The sequence below is a fragment of the Nannobrachium achirus genome (genome assembly GCF_963921795.1).
Source record: "Nannobrachium achirus genome assembly, chromosome: 2".
NCBI lineage: Eukaryota > Metazoa > Chordata > Actinopteri > Myctophiformes > Myctophidae > Nannobrachium > Nannobrachium achirus.
Genome location: NC_137811.1, coordinates 76,422,850 through 76,450,642, shown reverse-complemented (window position 1 = coordinate 76,450,642; position 27,793 = coordinate 76,422,850). Strand labels below are relative to the sequence as shown.

The 27,793-nt window shown below is 42.9% G+C and overlaps 1 protein-coding gene across 1 annotated transcript in view; it reads right to left on the bottom strand.

Moving 5' to 3' along the window:
• Nucleotides 1-3,260: 3,260 nt before the first annotated feature.
• Nucleotides 3,261-27,793, bottom strand: part of LOC308294562 (receptor-type tyrosine-protein phosphatase U-like) — a gene marked incomplete at its 3' end in the record, with an annotated part of 189,970 nt that continues 165,437 nt past the window's right edge. The window contains exons 10-16 of the mRNA XM_080737295.1: nt 19,979-20,180; nt 16,457-16,559; nt 14,856-15,129; nt 9,048-9,084; nt 5,176-5,314; nt 3,710-3,739; nt 3,261-3,423 (exon numbers count right to left, since the gene is read on the bottom strand). Coding sequence (XP_080593421.1) covers nt 3,261-3,423; nt 3,710-3,739; nt 5,176-5,314; nt 9,048-9,084; nt 14,856-15,129; nt 16,457-16,559; nt 19,979-20,180 — 948 coding nt within the window. The remainder of the gene's footprint in view (nt 3,424-3,709; nt 3,740-5,175; nt 5,315-9,047; nt 9,085-14,855; nt 15,130-16,456; nt 16,560-19,978; nt 20,181-27,793) is intronic.

The following is a 27,793-nucleotide window of genomic DNA, read 5'->3' as shown; positions in this document are numbered from 1 at the left end:
TTATTCTTCGGCCTCTAAATCATACATGCAAAGTTACACATTCATGGCATTTGGCAAAGATGTGGAGGGTTAGTCAAAGTATCACTGAAACCAATTTTATTCCAATCGGCCAAAGGGGGGCGCTATACAAAGCGTTTGAAAATTCAAACTTCAAACGGGCATAAGTCATGACTCGTTTCGTTTGAAGACATGCAACTTGTTACTTGTGACTCAAGCGGAAGACATCTGTGTCGTTGTTAAGTAAGCTCCGCCCATCGATTTTCCACCATTTTGAGCAGTTTGTAAAACGCGTAAACCCGCTTTTATTCTGGAATTTTCGCTCCACGTGCACAAAACTTTTTTTACGTGAACTTTGGACCGATATCTAAAGATCTGTCAGATCGGATTTCTTTAAAATTGAAACATGCTTTTTTAAATAAATTCAATGAATATTGCAGTTTTATGCAAATTATTCTTCTGCCTCTAAATCATACATGCAAAGTAACATGTTCATGGCATTTGGCAAAGATGTAGAGTGTTATTCCAAATATCACTAAAACCAATCTTACCCCAATTGGTCAAAGGGGGGCGCTATATCATTTTGAGCAGTTTGTGAAACGCTTAAACCCGTTAGGATTTTTTTTTTTTGCAATTTGCATGAAACATTCTACACACAATCTAAGGAGCTTTATCTAATATGCCTATGAAGTGCACACACACAAAAAAAAAATAATAATGAATATAGCTGCAAGCAGCGATAAAGTGGCCAAAGCCAAAAACACCTCAAATCATGAACACAGCCTGCAATGTGCGTGAAATCTTGCAAGCACATTCCCAATAGGTCAAGGAACAGATACCACCCTTCTCACATTGGCCTGTTATAGCGCCACCAGCGGGTCAACTTTTGCACAACACATTTTTGGAACAAAATGGACCAATCTTTGACGTCAGTAACGTCAAAGAGAGCACTGCCTGCGATCTTGACATTTTGTACTTTTATAGCCATTGTTTTCTGGCTTGAAGCGAGCCCACAATTGTTTCGAAGGAACAATATTTTTCTAGTTTCTAAAAATACTGTTCGGTATATTTTGTATGGTAACAGTATGTTCATGTTTTATTCTAACTCGTAGAGACTGGCAACACTAGGCTTCTTGATTTAATTCAGCATTCATTTGGGATAACAATAACACTGTGGTGCCCAAACAGAAACATATAATTAGTATGGAAATGTGTGGCTTAGACTGGATCCCACAATTCAGAACAAAGAACTGTCTTTCCGCCATGTGGAAAGCCTGGTGAGGCAAGGTTAGGGTGGTGAGGAAATTCATACAATATGTGTTGTTCCCTCTGTGTCCCTGTGGCGTAGCGGCTCGCACACTAAATCCCTGTTTCAATCTCCACGGCTTCTGTCAAGGTGTCCCGCTCACTTATTTTAAGTCACTCTGGGTACAGAGTGACAGCTAATAAATACGAGGCGGACTTAACAAGAGATTTTCTGTTGGACAAGTACTGCTATAGGGGGCCTATGTCTGGACGGTACAATATCCTTTGCTTTGCCTGTAATAGCAGGCGTATGTGTGCTGCCTTATCAATTTAACAATGACAGCCAAGACACTTATGAAAAACTGTCCATCAACACATATTCTTCCTGTGACTTGCTTGTTTCTTCTGTAGCACACCTGAACTAAATCAGTGTGTGCAAGCACTGCAGAAAAAAGATACCGTGCCAAGCCAGTTCAATTGAGCACTGGAAAACTCATTTAACTGATTCCAGCTAACATGTACAGAACATCAAACTATTGTAAAAACATGAACACAAAGATCATTTAATTTACATTATGTTGATTATACACTATAATTGGTGTGCCGTATTGGACTGAAGAGAAGTAAAGATCCACACACCGTCTTTGATGCTCCCAAACAACTTCATGACAGAGTAAAATATGTTTCGACCACTGCAGTATTGGTCAGATCGTATTGGACTGAAGACATGCATTTAAAAAACCCTTCTCCATTCAAATGCTTGATGGGTTTTAAGAAAGCATGTCTTAAAAATAGATATTATTGGAAAGTGTCTTGAAAATACACATCTCTTTCAAACTGCAGGAGAGCGAGAGTATTTGAGTAAATCCCAATGAGTGGAGCCTGACTAGAATCTCTAATCATTCCTCATGTTTCATTCTTTTCCCTCCTCCTCCTTCTTGTTGTCCTTCTTGAGATTCATTGTTTGTTCTGCTCTCCTGCAGTCCTCTGCTTCACCAGGCTTCTTCAACAACCACACACAGAGCTTGAGTACCGTAAATACCTGAATATAGGAACCGTTTACTTCTCTGAGTACCGTAAATACCTGAATATAGGAACTGTTTACTTCTCTGAGTACCGTAAATACCTGCCTATTGGAACTGTTTACTTCTCTGAGTACCGTAAATACCTGAATATTGGAACCTTTTACTTCTCTGAGTACCGTAAATACCTGAATATTGGAACTGTTTACTTCTCTGAGTACCGTAAATACCTGCCTATTGGAACTGTTTACTTCTCTGAGTACCGTAAATACCTGCATATTGGAACCTTTTACTTCTCTGAGTACCGTAAATACCTGCATATTGGAACTATTTACTTTTCTTTGTTTCCTTTCCTATTTTCATAAATGAATGGCATACTGTACTTCATTGTACCAGATTGTTGCTAAAAATAGCAAATCTAGCAACCGAATTGTAGCGTGTTGGAGATTGAAGATCAGGAATTTTCACTTTTATTTCACTTTTTTAGTCATGAAGGTAAAGTGTGGCTGAAGGTACTTTGTCATAGGGTTGTTTCCTATCAGAATGGTTCAGGTGTGAATGGTTCTCTGATGACACCTCGCTATCAACACCATAACAAACTGATGGATGATCCATGACAGCATCTGACACTGTATGAAGGAGCCTTATGAATGGATGTGTCTGTGTCTGTGTGTGTGTGTGTGTGTGTGTGTGTGTGTGTGTGTGTGTGTGTGTGTGCGTGTGCGTGTGTGTGTGTGTGTGTGTGTGTGTGTGTGTGCGTGTCTACTTACTCCGTGCGGAGCAGGTGTATGTGTGTGTGTGTGTGTGTGTGTGTGTGTGTGTGTGTGTGTGTGTGTGTGTGTGTGTGTGTGTGTGTGTGTGTGTGTGCGTGCGTGTCTACTTACTCCGTGCGGAGCAGGTGTATGTGTGTGTGTGTGTGTGTGTGTGTGTGTGTGTGTGTGTGTGTGTGTGTGTGTGTGTGTGTGTGTGTGTGTGTGTGTGTGTGTGTGTGTGTGTCTACTCACTCCGTGCGGAGCAGGTGTGTGCGTCCATGAAAGACAGTGCCATCCTCTCATCCTCCTGCAAGGTGCTCTGGTCTGTGAAACTGCGCTCCATAGAGCCCATATGGCTCTTCTCCTGGCGGTAGCTAATAGGTGTTTTATTCATGTTCACTGCTTTCCTATTAAAGAAACACGGACAGAGAAGGAGGAGGGATGGAGGGATCAGAAGGACAAAGAGAAGGAGAGAGTGTTTCACACAGAGTAGGAAAGGAGACAAGGAGAGAAGGAGATGAGAATGGATGTCAGGGAGGGAGAGAGGAGGAAAGGAGACGATGAAGGATGCATCTCATAACATCTCTCAGCCACCCACCCTGGCTGCAACGTTAGCGGATGACAGCCATGTGCACAAGCATGAATATGATAAAACACTAAATAAACTATAAAATAAAGGCTGGAGTCACTTACGGATAGTAAGAGTAAGAGTAGATGTCCCTTCTGGAGGAGTGTGAGGTGGAGGAGGAGGAGAAAAAGAGAGAGAAAATAAAATCAAAGAGAAAGAGAATGTAAGCAGCAAGCAATGCCAGCTGTGGGCTGAGGGATGCATTTTCAGTGGAGATGGAACCGTTTGGATGCATGTGACACATGCATGTCTACAGCATTATAGCAAGCAAGGTGCTGACAGTCCCAATCACAGCCAAAGCAGAGAAACACGTCTCTCCTTTAACTTTCAGCTTTAATGAACATATGTGGCTTGGTGCCAGAAGCACATTTGGCGATCAGTTGTGTGAGAACTAACAGGCAGCTTATAGGACAGCGGTCTGGACTAATGTGGGGACTATAGTGTCAACGCTAACATCAACAGCTTATAGGACAGTGGTCTGGACTAATGTGGGGACTATAGTGTCAACGCTAACATCAACAGCTTATAGGACAGCGGTCTGGACTAATGTGGGGACTATAGTGTCAACGCTAACATCAACAGCTTATAGGACAGCGGTCTGGACTAATGTGGGGACTATAGTGTCAACGCTAACATCAACAGCGTGCCGTGTGGCGTTGGCAGCATGTTTGATAATGATTACCAGAGCCCTCAGCCACCTCTCACTTGGCATGGATGTCAGTGTCAGTTGGAATTCCACATCCAGTATTTCACTTGTGGAAGAACATCTAATTCTAGACTTTCCCCCTCAGGCTGGCACACTGTTACAGCTGACTAAGATACAGAGCAAAGTGAGTCTCTGTAGAGGATGATGTAGTTTAACATGTTCCTAAAATGGCCAAACATACAGTATTTTCTGTGATGTTTTTTAGGATAGACGTTATGTTGTAATGCACCATCAGATGGTAAGCCTCTGTCTGATGCAAAACAAGGATTTCACATTAAAAGCCTCCTCTTACCCCTAACTCTGTTTAACTAATAGTTAGATAGCTAGAGCTTTGGGATCACTGGCTAATAATCTATAAAAACACACCTTTTCCTGCCAATTAGCGTCTCATTTAAGGGTCAGGCCGCTGCTTGGTGGGAGTAATTAAGTGGCTAATTGAATTGAATCAGCCTTTAATTAAATACTTCACACTCAGATAAGCTGTGCAGAGTTGCTTGGTCTCTGTGGTGCAGCAGAAGGGATTGGAAACAATACAGGCTGGCTGTGGTTCCAGTATCCCTCCTAAACAATGCTGTCCTTTCACACAGTTCAGCTAATACAACACAATGATTAGGGCACTGTTCACAGAGAGAGCATTTCACAATAATACAAATAAAAGACAGCAAGAAGAGATGCTGCACTGTGCAAACATACTGCATGTGGACGCCATTCAGGTGACTTGCAAAGGAGGTCAAATGTACTTTGTAGTCCCTGGAAGTGTCTATTCCAACACACTGCAACAATATAGCAAACAGTTAGCATACGGGCTAACTGAGCGCCACTCACCCTTTCTTGATGACGATGATGACGGCTCCCAGCAGAAGAATGAGGACCACCAGCCCCCCGGCACACACCCCAAGGATCAGCCCCATCTCCTCAGAGTGCTGGGAGACCTCCAGAGCCCTGCGGTGGTCCTTACAGGCCGCTAGCAGAGAGAGAGAGACATGAATGAGACCTCCAGAGCCATAAGGTGGTCCTTACAGGCTGCTAGTAGAGAGAGAGAGACATGAATGAGACCTCCAGAGCCATAAGGTGGTCCTTACAGGCTGCTACCAGAGAGAGAGAGAGACATGAATGAGACCTCCAGAGCCATAAGGTGGTCCTTACAGGCTGCTAGTAGAGAGAGAGAGACATGAATGAGACCTCCAGAGCCCTGTGGTGGTCCTTACAGGCCGCTAGCAGAGAGAGAGACATGAATGAGACCTCCAGAGCCCTGTGGTGGTCCTTACAGGCTGCTAGTAGAGAGAGAGAGACATGAATGAGACCTCCAGAGCCATAAGGTGGTCCTTACAGGCCGCTACCAGAGAGAGAGACATGAATGAGACCTCCAGAGCCATAAGGTGGTCCTTACAGGCTGCTAGCAAAGAGAGAGACATGAATGAGACCTCCAGAGCCATAAGGTGGTCCTTACAGGCTGCTAGTAGAGAGAGAGAGACATGAATGAGACCTCCAGAGCCCTGTGGTGGTCCTTACAGGCTGCTAGCAGATAGAGAGACATGAATGAGACCTCCAGAGCCCTGTGGTGGTCCTTACAGGCTGCTAGCAGATAGAGAGACATGAATGAGACCTCCAGAGCCCTGTGGTGGTCCTTACAGGCCACTAGCAGAGAGAGAGACATGAATGAGACCTACAGAGCCCTGCGGTGGTCCTTACAGGCTGCTAGTAGAGAGAGAGAGACATGAATGAGACCTCCAGAGCCATAAGGTGGTCCTTACAGGCAGCTAGCAAAGAGAGAGACATGAATGAGACCTCCAGAGCCCTGTGGTGGTCCTTACAGGCTGCTAGTAGAGAGAGAGACATGAATGAGACCTCCAGAGCCCTGCGGTGGTCCTTACAGGCCGCTAGCAGAGAGAGAGACATGAGTACACACTATGTCTGTGAAAAAGAAGAAAATATAATTCACTGTGCAATTTATTTGACTGAGAAAGCACACACACACATCTTCCTTTCTCGCGGGTGTGTGTTCTCGTGAGGCAGAATGCAATTACTACTATCCAAAACTATGACAATAATTGTTTTGGGATTATTTGTGATGTAGGTTATAATAGTGGTCTCTGATTTAAAATGAGGTTTGAAATCACTTCAAACAAATGATCTTTGACTTTGGATTTAAACGATGACAGCAGGTTGTAATCTTTCCTCCCACTCCCACACAGCGCTACAGTCATCATGTCAAGGTGCCCTGCTGTCACAGCGCTACAGTCATCATGTCAAGGTGCCCTGCTGTCTGTGCGATACTGCAAAAGGTCATTATAGTAATGGTGGGTTATTCATTCCACTGGCATAAAGCTCCATGCTTATGTAAAGACACAAAAAGCTCTTTTCTGTGTGTGGCTACAGTAAGCCAGTCTAGCTTGTCCCGAGTGGTGTCAGTGTGTCCTTTAGTCCCTGACAGGCTCAGGAGCCCCTCCTGAGCCTGTTGGAACGGCCCAAACAATCTCCAGAGCAGCACAAAGTCACAGCAGGCCTGGGGGCAGTGATGGAGAGTGCTAGCTAGCTAGCAGCCTGTTGGGGCTGAAGCAGATCTGGGGCAGAAGAAGGGGGAAACAGAGCCATGTTTTAGCCTTCTCTATGGGCAGCCTGGGGCATTAGATCGGCCTCAGCCCAAATAACACTGAAAGTGGGACGATATGAAACTCTTACATGTCAGGACCATTAGAGAGATGTTTTAAGATGTTGTTCTCAGTGGGAACCTCTCTAATACTTTAGTTTGAGAGTGCTGGCTGTTGTAAGACAATGCTCTGTGATAGGATGTGATGTGATGTGTGGTACACTTCATGGACCATGTCACCTCTTCAGACTCCACCTAAACCCCTCGCACCTCACTCTCCTCATCTCCCTTCTTGATGCTAGTTTACTGTGCAAGATGTACATTGATTAATTGTTCTCGTGTTTTATTTCTTAGATTTGTTTTTTCTCAACCACAATGTTAAGAATGTGATGTAGATACAGTAGCATGTGGTTTAGATAAATGCTAGGTTCATTGTTTACCTGGTATTCTAGTTATAACACTACATTGTAGGCCTACTTATGTGTCTATTTACCTTGTTGTTTATTGACCAGAGTTCATATGTATTTTACACGTTTAAGTCACTCGGGATAGGAGTGTTTACTAAATGGTAAATCTTTCAGGATTTCTTTCCACAGTGGCTCTACTGGTGTAGATCTACTGGTAGCTCTACTGGTGTAGATCTACTGGTAGCTCTACTGGTGTAGATCTACTGGTAGCTCTACTGGTGTAGATGTTGCCAGTCCCACTGTAGATCAAAGATGAAGGTTGTTCTGTTGTTTCCCCTGATGGTTTCTCTTTGCTCAGAGTTCCAGTGAGCATCTCAAGGTGTCCTGGTGTCTGTGACAAACTGCTGGCTGACTGAGAACAACAAAAGGCTTCGGTGCGACCGTGAGCTTCTTCATCCAGACAGAGGTAGAGGAGCGAGCTCACAGCCTGCTGTGCAACTGATTACTGTAACTTCATTTCAAATTAAACCTCTTGAGTGATACAGGAGTACATTGCAGATGCTACAAACCTTGAAATCAATTTAACTTCTCTGACATTTTAGACAGATAAGACGGGCTGCGCTGCATTTAGCCCCAGAATTTCTATTAAACCAAACACATGAATCCATGCACCTGCCGGCTGCCCGCCGGTGGAAATTGTCACTTAGAGTAGAAATGGAAGGACTATTGTTGTGTTGGGCCTGCCAGAGGACCCTTAATTAAACTGTCACCTGGAAGTTGAAATGGAATCTTCAGCTTTGTTATCCAAGCCAAAATCATTTGCCTCCACTTTGGCTGTGATGAGCTGCCCTGATAGTAACGTTTGGGGACCCCCGTCATGCAGGGGGCTTGTTAATGCTAGCGAGACCCCCAGATCTAAAGAAACTAAATACACTCTGACCTGTCATAGCTTCTAATTGAACATCACTCTGAGCAGCTCTTTATTCATTCACTGACTGTGTGTGTGTGTGTGTGTGTGTGTGTGTGTGTGTGTGTGTGTGTGTGTGTGTGTGTGTGTGTGTGTGCGCGCGCGCGCGCGCATGCCTGCATGCGTGCCTGCGTGCGTGCGTGCGTGCGTGCGTGCGTGCGTGCGTGCGTGCGTGTGTGTGTCAGATGGAGTGAAGCATGGGTTGAAGAGGTTAGTCTTGTCTCTCAGCTTCATGCTCGAGTGGAGCTTTGTCTCTTCAGTTTTTCAGACACAAAAGGTTCTCAGACGTAGCAGTCTAACGTGCTGCCGGCAGGAACAGGAACTGTCTTTGATTGTGTCTCCCTGAATCTGACCTTAAACCAGAGGGATGAAAGACTGACCTCTGACCCTTCCCTGCTTCATGCCCTTTTCCTCATTGTTAGAAGAAAACAAACGTTCAGATGAAAAAACTAATAAATAAATAACAACAAAAACATTCCCCCTCTTTGTTTAGTTGGAACAAAGAGCCAATAAATAATTATTTCTACTTGTATAAGAACTGATTTCCCAACTTAAAACACATCGTCATGGCATGTGTTGTTAACTTGAAGATCAGTTCATGCCAGCAAGTGACACTGTGTCACTACAGAGTATGAATTAAGCTTCAAGCTCTCTGAAACTTTATTCTACAAAGACTTTCGATTCAAGGACACATTGTAGATGGAAAACCAAAACAATAAAGGAGTTGAATTACCTTTGCGAGCGATGCGGATGCAGTTTATTCTGGTTTCCTGAAAGAGAAGGAGAGCATGGTGATCAGAGGGCTTGGTGACACTTTGAATTCTGCATAGGAGATAAAATAGTCTTTATTTAGGAGGATTCAGACTCAGGACCAAAACGTTGTTATGAAATAAAGATTATTTTTACCGGTTCAGACAGTGTGCAACAGTGCAAGATATTTTCCATTTTTCCACACTCCTTACTGTCACAAAAGAGAAGACTGCTGGGTAATATCTGTAAGGATTCCTTCATTACACTGTAGCGTCTTTCTCACACAGAGGAATCAGGTGGGATCATCAGTTCGAGGACAGAAACCAATAAATCTACTTTAAATGAGTGAAAATACAAACCACAGAAGCTGCAGTGAAGTATTTGACAGAGAGAAAAGAGAGAGACTCATATAAATGATGAGAGCTGAAAGAGAGAGTAGAATTAAGAGGAGGCTTCAGACCAATGAAATGCCACTCCAAAAGGGAATTCATTTGCTCTGCTGTACTTGGACTGATGACATCTCACTGTTATCAAAAGGACCGTAGTGTCAAACAACACTAATGGGATACCAGACCATAATCCAATTCCATCACTGCCACCTCTAGGAGGAGATGCATTATCAAATTAACATTTACAGATGCTAATCCAGGCATTCTGGGACAATTATGCAAATCCATGCGCCAAGAAACCAGCAAAAGCTCTTTCCTCAAACTGTCACTAAATTGTCTTTTTTAATTGAAAATCCATTTTGGGCCCACGTTCTCTTAAACAACGTCTTAATCCAGTGATGATGCAGGAACAGAGGAAGGGTTTTTATAGAAAACTATTTCTCTGAAACTGACAGAAATAACAGACGAATGGCTGTTTCTACCAACCCCAGATGTACAGTATATGTACACTACAGTATATACTGCAAGGACACTTATGTACCTTATATAAGCCTACTGCAAATAATATAATGCTGGTTTTCCATAAAAAAAAGGCAGAACTATTCATATTCAGGGAGACTTGATGTGGTGGTTAGGACACATACGACTTGCTCAAATGGCTGACAAAGAATCCCGGTTCAATGCCCCATTTGCTGCATGTTACTCCCCTACTCTCTCTCTCACCTTTCCCATCTCTCTACAGAGTCTGAACTGACCTATTGAGGGGAAAAAAGCTGAAATGCCAAAAATAATGTAAAAATAAAAGGCAGAACTATTCAAATTCCTCACTTTCCCATGAGAACCAAATGATTTATAGCGTGACCATATACTATGTCAATGTGTGGGCGTCTAGAAAAGTGCTGGCATGATGGAAGCAAAGTGGTGACATGGAGCATCCACTTTATCAAAGTGCTCAACACAGAAAAGCATGTCTGTCAGACAACTGTGAACTACTGCAAGTCAATGAATTATCAACACTATCTCTAAGCATTAGAAGTGGTGGAGGAGAGGATGGATCAGCCAGGTGACAGAGACAGATGGAGAGGAGAGGATGGATCAGCCAGGTGACAGACAGATGGAGAGGATGGATCAGCCAGGTGACAGAGACAGATGGAGAGGAGAGGATGGATCAGCCAGGTGACAGAGACAGATGGAGAGGATGGATCAGCCAGGTGACAGACAGATGGAGAGGATGGATCAACCAGGTGACAGAGACAGATGGAGAGGATGGATCAGCCAGGTGACAGACTGATGGAGAGGAGTCAGTACAGAACAGACCTCTCACACTCTGTGTGGAGCTCCAACATCTGGCTTTGTCCAAAGTGTGTTGTACGCCCAGGGTCACATTGGCCAAGCTTCATGGGACGCTGAATGAAATTAACTCATAAATAGCACTGCTCACTTCAGACTAGGTGTGAGTTTTAATTTGTCTAAGGACTCCTCATTAATTCTCTGGACCCCCCATGTGGTTAAAATGTGTGAGGACGTCTTGTCTGTGTGTTTAGTCTTATTGTAAGCTGCAAACGTCTCTGGTAAACAGGAGGAAACAGCCTGGAGTCCTGATGTATCAGGACCATGGACCTCCATCACACTGACTTCATGTTTAATCACATCACTGAAAAACATCATCATGTCAGCTCTGATGTGACCTCAACAACCAGGAAACATCATCATGTCAGCTCTGATGTGACCTCAACAACCAGGAAACACATATTCAACATAATGTGGAACTCCATGAAGTTAAAAAGCTATTTTTGCAACTATTGCCTTCGTTACTGAAGCATTGTTGTTGTGAAGCAGTTTTTACCAACAGGAGTGTTATAAAAGATAGTTATTTTCCATTTGTCAAAGGAGACAGACGGACAGGGAGAAAAGTGCTTTGATGAGACTGTCAAAGGGAGCAGGGTGGGGAATGCAAGTGGGCGGTGACAAAGTCAAAGCCAGTATTTTTAATGAGCTGTTGGATGTGTCCTCATAAATACAGCTTTTAACACTTACATGAACAGCTTTTGGAAGGAAAAGCATCAGGATGAATAACAGTAATACACAATGGTTATTATCTAGGATGAATAACAGTAATACACAATGGTTATTATCTAGGATGAATAACAGTAATACACAATGGTTATTATCTAGGATGAATAACAGTAATACACAATGGTTATTATCTAGGGGGAAAAAGGCCTGTGGTAACTTTACGTTTGAAATCATCAAAGCAGATCACATACAGCAGCTCTGTGCTGCCCCCACTGGAGAGAATTGGTGCTCTATGAAACAGAAACGACAACACCGCACGGTGTGTGCGTGCATGTGTGTGCGTGCGTGCGTGCGTGCGTGCGTGTGTGTGTGCACGATTAGCAGATGCCCATGCTGACGCCTTCAAAGTAACGATATGAATCCCCAACCTTTCAAGAGCTTCTTTGGATGCATCAATCAAAGCAATTAAAAACTGTGAAGATAATTAGCACAGGGAAATGGCAAATATTAAGGCTGTCTGTTCTCACCATTTCTACTGATGATAATGTTTTTGAGGATGAGTTGTGATGTTGGCCTCCACAAAGACATTTACAAACTTAAATGAACTGAACAGGCTATGATTTAATGAGCCACGATGGATATTAAACTGTTTAGTTTACTATTCAGTTTAATTCAGGTTCAATTATTTTACATAAAAGCATATTGAGAAAAGTAAGAAGCAGTGTAACACAAACATGCATTTAGAAACATTGTGTGATCATGTGACCAGTAAAATGTCTCCAGCTGTACATGTGGTGGGAGCCAGCAGCATCCATAGTAGCAGAGCTACTGTAGGTCAGGTGGGGGCTGTGATGTGCCACTGTGCCCCCCTGTTCACTGTGGCTCATGGGCGCTAGCTGGCCCCCTGCCAGGCAAAACAAAAGCTAATCCCATCCGCTGGTAAAGCCAGGTCTTCCCTTCCTAATCCTACGCTCAGCGCTCCTCTTGTGTGAAGTGCTCACACTGCACTCCCACCGTGTGTTTGTCCACTGGGACGGAAACACATTCTGCTGTTTGGAGACCAGCAGCGCTGTTGTGTTGTTGTGTTGTGTTGTGTTGTGTTGTGTTGTGTTGTGTTGTGTTGTGTTGTATGGATTTTCAATTAAACAGAAGAAAACATCAAATAAATAATGAAACGGTACAGTTCTCAGAAAGCAGAGTTCACAGAAGTCGAGCGGCGCAGGGAGTAAAACGTTCCCATCTGATTCTCACAGAGAGACCAAGGCCAACTCTGGCCCAAATGTGTGAGGAACGGCTGAGCTCCAGTGCCGCAGGGTGTGAATATTAAAGCATCTATTTTCTACCTACAGTAGGAGCATCTGCACCTGTGTCCAATTATCCTTGAGTAATGTCTCTCTCACTCCTGTACAGTGTAAGGACATCTGGAATGGTTCTGTTGAAGGCGTGGGATTATAATCTGTAAACTAACAGAGAACTCTCACACACTGTGGGCTTCAGTTGTAGGATTTGTTTTATTGCACCCGAGAGCTGCTGTGACGTTTTGTGTTACACAGCTTCTTACTTTTGTCAATACGCTGTATACATTTCCCTGCTTATATGTTAAATAATGAACCTGAATTAAACTGAATAGTAAACTAAACAGTAGTTTAATATCCATCATGGCTCATTAAATCATAGCCTGTTCAGTTCATTTAAGTTTGTAAATGTCTTTGTGGAGCCAACATCACAACTCATCCTCAAAAACATTATCATCAGTAGAAATGGTGAGAACAGACAGCCTTACACAGACAAGAGCCCAAAACGTATTTTAGTTTTAGTTTATCTTTTCGATTAGCACCGGCCCAGTTGTGGGCGTGGATATGATTATGCATGTCTCTCCTCATTTTTGATGGATTATAATCTGCCATCAATCTACTGGGATCAAATCAGGCCAAAAAGCTTTTCATGGTGTTGATGCTCCGTGCAGGAGAGTTAAGATCGGTGGCTCCTGGACCAATTCAATACTATTGGTCATTCATTATTCATAAAGGCTACAAGTAGATAATAGATTCTTTGGGACTGAAAAACATGAATAATTCATGTTTACATTCTATCAATATTTGACTGAAGTATTATCTTTATGTAGCCAAGGGCTGTAAAGATTGCACACTGTGCTTGTGGTTCCATTGTGAGTCAGAGCCATGTGGAAGCAGTGTTTGTCACACTGTGGAATGAGCTCAGCTGAGTGGGAATAAAAGACAGGAAAACAAGTGAGAGGATGAGGTCTGAAACAACCTAACGAGGAGGGAGAGAGGGAAAGAGATGAAGGAGATGAAACAATGAAGGAAACCATGATGTGAGATGAAAAAAAGAGAGTGTGGCCACTTCATTTTAATTCCAGCTGGCTTCCAGTAATTCCAGGAGATTTAATAGCTGAATTAATTCATGCAGTAATTCCTTGTCCCAGACGTGCTTTGTTTGCACAGAATCAAAGCACTGGGACACACATCCATACATAATGTTCCAACTGGGTTACACTACCAGTAGAATACAGGCTCATCACACAACCCCCAAGCATAAATAGTGCTTAAAGAATTACAAGGCAACTGGCCTTAAAACATCAAACAGAGCATTAATACATACAGATATTCTCCTCATTACTTGCTCAGAATTATTAACATTTGCAGAATCAATGACATATTAATGTCTATGACTGGTGGGAGTAATGTTTTTAATCCTGCTGCTGTGAGTGTGCTACTTAAAGCTGGGCTCGCACTACGGGAGTTAAAATTCTAACCCATGTTGAAATCAGCCTGCAATCAAGCAAAAGATTCTCCTTTCTATAATCTTAAACATGCACACAAAATAATTGGGAATCACACATTACAGGATAATATTAAGATCATGATGGCCGGAGGGACAAGAGGAGAGAGAGTTACTGCCTGTCTTATTAAAATGCTTGTATCTTAACTCTTAGTAAAAAACTGTAGCTTAGTCATTCATTAGGGTTAGAATTTGGTTAATGAGCTGTCCATGGTGAAGTTTAATATGGGTAATTTACTTTATAGGATCTCTACACTGTAATTATAGGTATGTTTGGATCAATATACTGTAATAAATTGTGCACTAATTGGTTTCTGAACAGGGCACACATAGTTGCAAAGGCTGCCACAGTGTGCTTCACCTCACCACACCCCCTCCTCAAACCATCTTCCCACAGCTATGGGTGGGAGTGATCACAATCTCTGCTGCAACGTGCAGGAGTGATGAAATGTCCTTGGTGCAGGAAGGAGCAATGTGAATTCAGGCTGTAGCGGACGGGAGTGAGATTGAAAACAGACTCACACATTCAGGGTTCTGTCAGTGGACCTTTTAAAGGGTCCAGATAAAAACAAAGCCCAACTCACCCCTCTGAAGTTGCTCATGGCCTGGAAGTAGAGCAGGTAGCTCTTGCGGGGGTCCAGCGGTGTGTTCCAGTAGCCGTTGTAGGTGTGGTTGTCTCCCACTGTGAAGGGGCTGGCCTCCGGCAGGCTGCTGGGGGGCAGCTCGGCCGTGTAGTAGTGTGGCGTCCCCCGCGCCAACGCCTCGCCGTGGGACATGGGCAGCGGGAAGCATTCCTGAAGTCCCAGCTCCCTCTTCACTTTCCTACTGCTCTCCTCCTCCACCACCACCTGGTACGTACTGACCAATCACACGCTGTTATTTACACCACCTGGTAGGTACTGACCAATCACAAGCTGTTATTTACACCACCTGGTACATACTGACCAATCACACACTGTTATTTACACCACCTGGTACGTACTGACCAATCACACACTGTTATTTACACCACCTGGTACGTACTGACCAATCACAGGCTGTTATTTACACCACCTGGTACGTACTGACCAATCACACGCTGTTATTTACACCACCTGGTACGTACTGACCAATCACAGGCTGTTATTTACACCACCTGGTACGTACTGACCAATCACACGCTGTTATTTACACCACCTGGTACGTACTGACCAACCACACGCTGTTATTTACACCACCTGGTACGTACTGACCAATCACAAGCTGTTATTTACACCACCTGGTACGTACTGACCAATCACACGCTGTTATTTACACCACCTGGTACGTACTGACCAATCACACGCTGTTATTTACACCACCTGGTACGTACTGACCAATCACATGCTGTTATTTACACCACCTGGTACGTACTGACCAATCACAAGCTGTTATTTAGACCACCTGGTACGTACTGGACACATGGACCAATCATACGCTGTTATTTGGATTAAAGGTGGGTCTCAAGTGTTTGTTTGGCACCAAACACAGACTAATTAGTCTACAATTATCACAACAATGTTTTTGTGGAGCACTTTAGTTGTTGTTTGTAGTGAAATACTGAACTATAAAGGTGTGCTCAGTAGAGTGTAAATCCCCACCAGGATGCATGTGTACCTCCCTACATCTGTCTGTCTGTCTGTCTGTCTGTCTGTCTGTCTGTCTGTCTGTCTGTCTGTCTGTCTTTCTGTCTGTCTCTGGTAGAGCAAGTCTCCACCAGGATGCATAATGAACCTCCCTGGGTCATGTGATGACAATGTTGTGGGGTTCTGTGCGTGTATGAAAAGGCCCAGGACCAATGGAGGGACGGATAGAATAAAAGAGTCATTCCATCATTACAGTGCAACCAGGGTAGAAAGGACATGAGTCATATTCACATTTACATTACATTTCAAAGACAGTTTCCCTGGAGGATTACATCTATGACTTTGAACAGAGATATAATTGGCTGAGCAAGAATAACATGTTTCTTCCTGATGTCTTATTATGCTTCAAGTTGTTAAACACTGCGTGTCGATGAAAGAAACAGTTGACATTAAGTTCACACACGGATCCAACGTTGTCTTCTCTGAAATCACTGCTAAAATACCTCTCCTGTTCTGCCCTGCCGTGTGTGTGTGTGTGTGTGCGTGTGCGTGAGCGTGTGCGTGTGTGTGTGTGCGCTCACCTTACAGGAGCTCCTCGACCCTGAGCAGGACGCAGCAGGACGGTGATGGTGCTTTCTGTCTCACCAAGAGGAGAAGGCATGTCTCCATAGTCAAACATAGGAGCTGCACACACAGAATAGTAACAGCTATCAAAGTGTCCCTGTTCCCTCATAAAGCTTCTCCAGGCCTCTCCAGTCTTGTGACAGAGACAGTGTCTTTAACGTCCCACACAAACACATCCCAGTTGCTGCATAAAGAGAAGCTGCAGCACCTTGAAGACATGCATTTCTATGGCCTTGTTTTTTTTTCGTGCTAATCAGTCTAAAAGCACCACATTTTGCACAGATGTAGCCCAGGGTATGCTCTAATGATTTAGCTAGGGCGCCCGAGTCGGCGACCTTCGGGTCGCCACAGCGGCCAAATCAAGTTGGGCTCCTGTCGACTTTCTATACAGGAGGAAAATACCCAGAAAAACATTTTTTCTGGGTATTTAAATAGGATGTGAGGGGTCTAAATAGGGGTTTGTCATGATGCTGAATCCATTGCAAGCATTTGTTTTGCACAAACATTCCAAAAAAACTGTGAAAAGTGATGACTCATCACTTTTCATCACTAAACCATCGTTGTCTGGGGCCATTTGTAGCCCAAGGAATGTTTTTTGTGCAAAACAAATGCAAAAAAATTCAGCATCATGACAAACCCCTAGTTAGACCCCTCACATCCTACTTAAATACCCGGGGGAAAAAAAAATTCTGGGTATTTTTTTTTCGATGGGAGCCCAACTTAATTTAACCACTGTGGCGACCCCAAAGATCGCCGCCTCGGGCGCCCTAGCTAAATCATTAGAGCATGCCCTGGGCTACATCTGTGCAAAATTTGGCGCTTTTAGACTGATTAGCACGAAATTACCATTCTATCTCCCTATGGCCTCCGACTATAAGGGAAAGGTATGTTGAAACTCTCAGTAGGTTTCAGCAGGTTTGAGTGACGATGAGAAGTATATAATATATATTATTATTAGAGAAGTCTAACAGATATTTACCATTAATTCAGCTAGGCTATTTGTGTTAGCACAGATAAAAGGTTTTTGGAGCACAGTGAAGGTTGTTACTGTAGGTTCAAACGTTGTGAGTGTTCTGTGAGCTTCAGAAGTCACAGCACTCTGGACATGATGTACAAAGTGATCCTCCACTCATAAAATGATTTGTGTGAACACGAGCCCTAAACAGATCAAACCATTCTAACATCCACACACAACACCCACACCTCTCATGCAGTGTCCTCTGCCTCCAGGTTGTCATGGAAACCAACACAATTAAACATCACAGTAGTGGGGGACAAATTGAAGGAGATTTGGTCCAAGTCCTGCTCCTCCCAGGAGATGCAAGCAGCACATTTATTCTCTTTGATATCACTATCAATGACTTAATAAACCATGATGTTATTAAAAGCACAACCTTCTAAACAGCACAACAGGAAGGTGAGACATTAAGGAACCTGATTCATTCAGTAAGAAGTGTTTGTGTTTATTGAAGCCACAAACTACAAGAGACTTTAATGCAGGCTGCCTGACAGAGTCCTACTGACGGATGATTTGTAGATCAGCCAAAGGGCTCTGAATAATGAATTGCTTGCTCCTTGCTGGCTCAAACACCACAGACCAGGGCCGAGCTCTGGCTGGAGTTTTGGACCAGTACAAGACTCTAATGTGTGTGCATATATTTGCCTGTGTTCAAATACTGGATGTTTTGCCACTTGCAAAAGGTGTTCCATCCCTTCCCCAACATGGGGGCACCTGCTGGCCTAGCGGTCCAGGCACATACCACATAGGCTCTGATGCCTCACAGCATGTTGTGGGTTCGACAGGCTAACATGCTTCATTAACAGATCTTAACAAGGCCAACATGCATCATTACCAGATCTTAAAAACTCATTCTGTGCCACATGACGGTTTTGACTGTTTTTTTCCAATAGCCCCCTGTGCCAATGACGGTTTATGACGGTTTTTGTGTTTTTTATATAGAAAGAAAAAAAAAACATTTTTTTTTTTTTTTAAAGATGTCAAAATGACCTGAGATCAGAGAGATGCTTTTCTCTGTTTGTGTGTTGGCTCCCTCGTTTAGCTGATTGAGAAAATGTGTGAAAATGTGTGTCCATTCTAGTGGATGGACACTTTTTTTGATTCAAACAGCTCTATCTCTGGAACCATTTGTCTGATTGACAAAATTATTTTTGCCACTGAATCACAACAACTGTGTCTGTTTCTGTGGGGAAAAAAATATAAAAAAAAAATCTTTTTTTTTTCATTGCATAGTAAAGAAAAACATACAAAACCGTGGCACAGCTACCTTGGAGGCATTTTGGCCTTTGGCACAGAATGAGTTAACAAGGCCAACATGCAGCATTACCAGATGTCCATCAGCATTAATAAGCTCAGAGACTCTCTGTACACAACACCATGGCTGTGTCTCCTCTGTGTCCTTACTCTGCTTCTTAAACACTTCATTTATGTTTGCTCCAGTGTGAAATGACAGCGTGTCACTGCTTGGAGAGGCAGAGGAAAACACTTCTTACACTGTGGGAGCAGGAGTTTAGCTTTCCCCTCAGAGAACAAAGATGTAGAGTTGGAGAGAGAGAGAGAGAGATCTCAGTCCCTAATTATAGCTCACAATGAGAGAGATATACCACCACCATCTGTCTTCATCTATGACAGGCAGTGATGGTCCAGAGCCTGGTAGAGGATAAGCAACCTGAAAGAAGCCCAAACTATTGCTTATTTTGTACCAAACTATTGCTTATTTTCTACCAAACTATTGCTTATTTTGTACAAAACTGTAGCTTATTTTTAACAACTTATTGATTGAAACTGTTGGATGATTTATGAAATGTGTAGGTACACTGTGATAACTAGGAATTCAACACAGCATTTGAATTAGCTTCCAGAGTATATCGATCAATAAGTGTTTCTTTAAAGCTGTGGTCCAGAAGGTATTACAGTTAATATAACATTACATCTAATATGGCACAGATGTAAATACAATATAATAATCTGCAATGGTTGGAGGTGGTCAACCAACTCTTTCACCCAACTCTTCCATTTAGACGTTCCTCAAGCTCAGCACAATATCTCTTCACACCAAGTAGTTTATTTGTTAGGATCCCCATTAGACCAACTAGAGATTCCATCCTGAGTGAGCGCTAAATGTTTGGTCTCCCATGCAGGAAACCAGGGTTTGAATCTCCAGTAAGACTCACGGATTGCAGCTTTAAACCTTACGAATGTGTTGAGGGAATGTCCTGCTTTTCATGTGTTGTTAAAAACAACTGTAATTAAATACGATAACATTAAGAATCTAAATGGAAAATTAAACAGCCTCATTTCACAGTGATTGTGTTGCTACTCTACCAGAGATGTTGGTAGTGATTTCACAGTGATTGTGTTGCTACTCTACCAGAGATGTTGGTGGTGATTTCACAGTGATTGTGTTGCTACTCTACCAGAGATGTTGGTGGTGATTTCACAGTGATTGTTGCTACTCTACCAGAGATGTTGGTAGTGATTTCGGTGAGGGCGGTCTGGCCGAAGCCCTTGGCTGTGCGGGCTCGGACGGAGATCAGGTAGGTGGTCCCAGAGTGAAGGTTGGAGAACATGTGATAGGTCTCGTTCCGCAGCTTGGACACCGTTCTCCTGGGACCCGGCACGTTGATGCCCGGGTCAGACGACTCGATGCTCTGGTAACTGATCTGAGGTCAGACAGGAAGACATGAAGTAACGTCATTAAAACCTGCACCAAAGTAAAACATCCAAGATCATTTTATGATCTGTTCTACCAAATGTATACTCTGATCATTCATGTTAGATCTTATCTTATCTTCTACCAGCATCATCAGTCAACAACCTTACATTTGGAGATGATCACAGTTAAATATCTCTGCGGTCGGGCCGAAACATCCTAACTCCAAAATGTTCATGGAGTTAGGAGGTTTTGACCGACTACTTTTCATTGGTTCAATATTATTTGAACCAACACAAAGACGTAAAGGGTGTTCAATAGCACATATTTATGAAAAAAATATCGGGCCAATCGGGTGGAGTTAGCCGGTTTGGCAGAAAGTTTGGAGTTAGGAGGATTTGTCCTAAAGCACTTTTTACTACTTTCCATTGGTTGAATATCATTTTAACCAACACTCAGCTGTAAAGGGTGTTCAATAGCCCTGATTTATGGCAAAATTGAGTTTTGGCCAGACAGTGACGATATTTTGCCATCTCATCTTAAATATTATATTAGTATTTGTTTTGTTAATATCGTATTACTACACTGTACTATAAGCACAAACAATCCCAGAACCCCACATCATCATCATCATCATCATCATCATGATCATCATCATATCATCATCATCATCATCATCATGATCATCATCATCATCATCATCATCTTATGGTGTCTTATTGCTGCCGGTACAAACAACCTTCTCTATGATCAGACTCCAGCAAGAGAGGAGAGGAGATTCATGGTTTTTCTTCTTGTCCAAATGGCTTCATCATCAATATCTATTCTAACATTCAATTGATCTGTGTGTGTGATTCACTCCACTTATAGTCCAGTTCTATTTGTCCAAAAATTAAGGTTAGTTAAAATTTTCTGGAGATTAGGAAAACTATACATTTTTGGAAACTTCAGAGTGTAACAAATCAGACAATCCATGATTCCATTTGCGCTGAAGCCAATATGGTGGTCATCTTGGACTTTGAAAAATGGCAACCTTTGAATATTCGTTTTTCAATATCTCGACTTCTAGATTATGTAGGATCATGATTATAGTGGCTAAATCAAAATTTTTAGGGTCAGGAAATCCAATGGTGCTAATTAGAAATATTCACAAATGATCAATGGCACAGATGTGGGTCCTCATCCTTAATTTTGGGGGCAAAAGGTAACATTTTAATATTCGTTTTTCCACTGTTTTGAACGACAGTATAGGATCATGATTCCAGTGGTTAATCTAACATTTTTAGGAAATCAATATATTATCTGAAGAGGCAGAGACAGATGATTTCTCTCAATGACACAAAATTGTGTAATTTATTTACACCCAACAGTAAATTGAATTGATTAAGTAAACTATCAAGTAAAAACTGGTAGGCTATATTGTTGCTGTCGGGTGGAAACCTTGAATGAACGAAGCAGTTACTTCTCAGAAAATGGAAACAATAACCTGTTCCAATGGACCCAATGAAGATATTTTTCATATGCTCTTGTCTATACTACGTAGACAATTTTAGTGATAAGTTCTTCCGCAAATAGCAAAAACTTTCACCAAACAGATATAGGACCCAATAGCAGCAAAGAGGCAGGTACAAAGCGGCCAGATCAAGTTGGGCTCCCATTGACTTTCTATACAGGAGGAAAATACCCAGAAAAACTTTTTTTTTCTGGGTATTTAAGTAGGATCTGAGGGGTCTAACTAGGGTTTTGTCATGATGATTTGTTTCGCACAAAAAACATTCCTTGGGCTAGAAATGGCCTCAGAAAACAATGCATGTATGGGTGAGCATTCATGTTAGTCGGAGGCCTTAGGGGTTTTTAGCACAGATGTAGCTCAGGGCATGCTCTAATGATTTAGCTAGGGCGCCCGAGTCTGCGACATTCGGGGTCGCCACAGCGGCCAAATCAAGTTGGGCTCCCATCGACTTTAGTGATGAGTCATCACTTTTCAGAGTTTTGTGGGTGCTGTGGTGACCCCGAAGGTCGCCGACTCGGGCGCCCTATCTAAACTTTTACAGGCGAATCCACGTTCAGCCAAAAATCACCCTTTGGCTCCCAGACTACAAAGGGACCAGGTGGAGAGAGTCAAAGGGGCAGCATAGTTCATAGTTCTGAGTGGGCAATCCGCGTGGCACCTGGTCCAAGAGGGATAAGGCTAATCGTAGTCTGTGGGTCCGGTCCTGGTCCAAACACTGGGGATCTGTCCAAACAGGCTGGAATACAAGGGCTTTAGGCAAGGGTCAAATCCAGATACAGGCAGGGGTCAAAAACGGGCATAAATACAGGTTATTGCGACCGAAGGTCGCATATACTCTGAAGAACCGTGTCGCTTGAGTGTCCTTCCTTCCTTCCGTATCCTCGTGACCGTCCGTATCCTCTGTGATGTCAGTGTGATGTCAGCGAGTTGTGACATCACCTCCTGTACAGGGCGGCTACACGAAATGTGGATAACACTATATATGGAGATAGTCCAGTCCATCATGTCATATGGGACTACCGTCATAGAAAACCAACAGGCCTGATGGAAAATGCTACATGGCCGCAGGCTTTGTGACGTCCCACATCTTATGTGCTGGGCATACTACTAACCGACGCCAAGGACCTCCAGAGGCCATACAAAGAGTATCTAACCCGAGGCCCCTTACTAAGTAGCATACATTTACAACATACCTTCTCCAAAAACATCAATATTGAACTCCATATGTATATGGATACATACATGTATTTTTATTAATAAAGGATAAAATAAAATAAAAATGCCATATATGGGTATTCCCAAAAGCAAAATCCCTTTATGCCCATATATGGGGATTTCTGATGTCATCAATCTCTGGCCCTAACAAGCTCAAAAGCCTGCTTTACTCTGATTTACACCCTACCTTTCCAGATGATGACCTATTGGGTACACACTTATGTCCAAATATAGAAATCCCAAGGCATCAAACCCAAGCTTGGCTTTACTAATTAACATACGTTTTATGCCCATATATGGAGATCCCTGTCCCAATGTTATCAATATTAAGGACATATCTGGAAATGCCCATATTTGGTAATGTCCACATATGGGCATGTTTTGACATAACATAGTCAGGGAACTCCATGTATGGGCATAAAATTGATTCTGTGAGTGTGCCATCACAATGAATGTCGCATATACTCTGAAGAACCGTGTCGCTTGAGTGTCCTTCCTTCCTTCCGTATCCTCGTGACCGCCCTTCCGTATCCTCTGTGATGTCAGTGAGTTGTGACATCACTTCCTGTACAGGGCGGCTACACGAAATGTGGATAACACTATATATGGAGATAGTCCAGTCCATCATGTCATATGGGACTACCGTCATAGAAAGTAGCCATTGTTAGGCCGGAGTCATTGGCTGTCTAAACATGGAGATGTGGATAACACTATATATGGAGATAGTCTAGTCCAATATGTCATATGGGACTACCGTCATAGACAGTAGCCATTGTTAATCCGGAGTCAATGGCTGACTGTCTGTACAGGAAGTGATGTCACATGACATACTTTTTATGCCCATATATGAGTCCTAACATGGAGATGTGGATAACACTATATGGAGATAGTCTAGTCCAATATGTCATATGGAACTACTGTCATAGACACAGCCATTGACTCCGGCCTAACAATGGCTACTGTCTATGACGGTAGTCCCATTATGACATGATGGACTGGACTATCTCCATATATAGTGTTCTCCACATTTCCATGTTTAGGCCCCATCGCTCACACCCTAGGTGGGGTTGGCGATAGGGCCTTTCTCACAAAAACATGAACAAACTCCCCCCAGAATGATAACAACTAGAATCGTCAGAGAAACACTGTGGTTGGCCAGATAGTCAAGAATTGGCGCGACCTCGCCCTTTAGGGCGAGGTCGCATGTCACCCTGAGGTGTCTTACTAGTAGCAAGCAAGAATAGATCAGCAGGCAGAGAATAGTGGCATAAGTGAGGCAATAAATACACTCAGTGGAAACAGACATGCTTACCTGTAGCAATATAGCAAGAACACGGTTGTCTATACATCATCTTCAATGTTATAATTGCTGTCACTAGCTGATTTATGTTGACAGCCTTCATCGTTTTGGAAGTCAGTACTACACTGACATAATTCCATAGAGGGTAGCTCCACTGATCTGCAAGAACATCTATGTGACAGTCTGCTTTTTGCAGTGACATCTGAGCATCTCAATGATTGCTGGGAGAGACTCATTTGTTTCAGCTGGCCATCCTCGTCCTTGTAATACCCATTGTTGAGTGGGTTAAGGAACTCCTGCTGAGCTATGTGTGCCTGACTCCTCACTCTGGCCTCGATATGGACTTTTAGGACATGCTGCTTAAGAGCACCAAGTGTGAGTGGAAGCTTGACCCCTTCTGCAAGTGTTTGCAGAATAGATGCCTTCTCAGCTTACCTTCGGTAAGTGCAGTGCATACAAACTTAGCTACTGTAGTTAATAGATCCTCTGTTACATCACTGGTTTGAGAAAGCATCTTCAGTGCCTTGAGGCCAGAGTGTGGAGTCAGGCACACGTAGCTCAGTAGTTCCTTGACCCACTCAACAATGGCTATTTCAAGGATGAGGATGGCCAGCTGAAATCAGTTACCTCGCAGTACCAGAGGCAATCATTGAGATGGTCAATGTCACTGTCTTTGCATTTATTGATGTCACAATGAAGACTGTCAAGATACATTGACTAGTGACAGCAATGATGATAATGAGGATGATGTATAGATTACTGTGTTCTTGCTATTTCTACAGTTAAGCTTGCCTGTTTCCACTGAGTAGCCAGATCATTTATTGCCTCACTTATTCCACTATTCTCTGCCTGCTGATTTATTCTAGCTTACTATAACCTGTAGTTGTGGCAGTTTTTGACCCCTGGGTTAGCATGTTTAGACAGGACAGGACCCACAGACTATGACTAGCCTTACCCTCTAGAACCAGGCGCCACGCAGATTGCCCACTCAGAACTCTGACCCATGCTGCCCCTTTGACTACGTCAATCTCCACCTGGTCCCTTTGCTTCCCCCTCACTGAAAGTGTTTTTCTGTGGGTTAGGGTTAGGAATATTGAAAGAACAAAAAGTATTAACAAAAGCATATGACTAAATAATATTTTCATTTCATTGGATCCATTGGAACAGGTTATTGTTTCCATTTTTTGAGAAGTAACTGCTTTGTTCATACAAGGTTTCCACCCTGACAGCAGAAATATACCAGTTTGTACTTGATAGTTTGAAACCTAATCGATTCAGTTTTATGTTGGGTGTAAATAAATGACACGATTTTGTGTCAATGAGAGAAATTATCTGTCTCTGTCTCCTCAGATAATATATTGATTTCCTTAACATTTTAGATTAACCACTGGAATCATGATCCTATGTACTGTAGTTCAAAATAGTGGAAAAACGAATATTAAAATGTTACCTTTTGCCCCCAAAATTAACTCATACCCTGCCAAACCCGAGGAACCCGAGAATTTCGCGATGTCCCTCCCTGCCACGCCCGAGGAACCCGAGAATTTCCGCCATTTTGAAAAAAAAAAAAAAAAAAAAAAAATCAAAACATTTTTTTTTTCAAAAAATGTTTTGGGACCCCAAAAACGTTAGTAGGCATGATAGCGATCGCGAAATTGCTTGTTTAACCCCCATACAACCCCCATACAACTCAGGTAGCAGACCTCCAAGCTCACAACAGTGTAAAACATAATGGCTGCTATCTCATGAATGCCTGAACGGATTTCCATTCGGATTTTTTTGTTTGAAAGCTGTGAGCAATGTGGACACACGTGGTGCATTATCTAGGCATGGGTGTGCATGATCCGTGCACTATGAATTACATGGAAGTCTATGGAGACGAATGGCAGTTAAAGAGTACGAAGGTATTGTTAAATGGCAGCATATGAGTTAAGGATGATGACCCAAATCTGTGCCATTGATCATTTGTGAATATTTCTAATTAGCACCATTGGATTTCCTAACCCTAAAAATGTTGATTTAGCCACTAGAATCATGATCCTACATAATCTAGAAGTCGAGATATTGAAAAACGAATATTCAAAGGTCGCCATTTTTCAAAGTCCAAGATGACCACCATATTGGCTTCAGCGCAAATGGAATCATGGATATTCTGATTTGTTACACTCTGAAGTTTCCAAAAATATATAGTTTTCCTAATTTTGAACTTTGAACGAAAATACAAATAGAACTGGACTATTAGTTTATTTATTGTTTTGCTTTGCCTAATCAATGTGTGGACTTCTGGAGTTGGTTTATTTATGGGTTTAGACTCTAAACTCTAAATCATTAGTCTAAACTTTAGAGTAATAGGGTTCATTTGGCATCGGCATGGTAAAGTGAGATGGGTATACATAACTCACAGCTATCCATAAAGCAATGCACAAGGCTAATGATTGAGTAAGTCCTGCTAATACATTGTAATGGATAGAGGACACTACTCCTATTAAAGTGTCTCTTTGGTAAACTTTAGTTTTTTCCCAGAGAGGTGCTTTGCCTTGCTGCTACATTGCTCTCAGTGACACTTCCCTTTCACTGTGCTATAGGACAATAGCTGTGTAGCAGACAGGGTGGTGCTATAGGACAATAGCTGTGTAGCAGACAGGGTGGTGCTATAGGACAATAGCTGTGTAGCAGACAGGGTGGTGCTATAGGACAATAGCTGTGTAGCAGACAGGGTGGTGCTATAGGACAATAGCTGTGTAGCAGACAGGGCGGTGCTATAGGACAATAGCTGTGTAGCAGACAGGGTGGTGCTATAGGACAATAGCTGTGTAGCAGACAGGGTGGTGCTATAGGACAATAGCTGTGTAGCAGACAGGGTGGTGCTATAGGACAATAGCTGTGTAGCAGACAGGGTGGTGCTATAGGACAATAGCTGTGTAGCAGACAGGGTGGTGCTATAGGACAATAGCTGTGTTACAATCAGGGTGGTGCTATAGGACAATAGCTGTGTAGCAGACAGGGTGGTGCTATAGGACAATAGCTGTGTAGCAGACCGGGTGGTGCTATAGGACAATAGCTGTGTAGCAGACAGGGTGGTGCTATAGGACAATAGCTGTGTAGCAGACAGGGTGGTGCTATAGGACAATAGCTGTGTTACAATCAGGGTGGTGCTATAGGACAATAGCTGTGTAGCAGACAGGGTGGTGCTATAGGACAATAGCTGTGTAGCAGACAGGGTGGTGCTATAGGACAATAGCTGTGTAGCAGACAGGGTGGTGCTATAGGACAATAGCTGTGCTACAATCAGGGTGGTGCTATAGGACAATAGCCGTGTTACAGACAGGGTGGTGTATAGGACAATAGCTGTGCTACAATCAGGGTGGTGCTATAGGACAATAGCTGTGTTACAGACAGGGTGGTGCTATAGGACAATAGCTGTGCTACAATCAGGGTGGTGCTATAGGACAATAGCTATGTTACAATCAGGGTGGTGCTATAGGACAATAGCTGTGTTACAATCAGGGTGGTGCTATAGGACAATAGCTGTGTTACAATCAGGGTGGTGCTATAGGACAATAGCTGTGCTACAATCAGGGTGGTGCTATAGGAC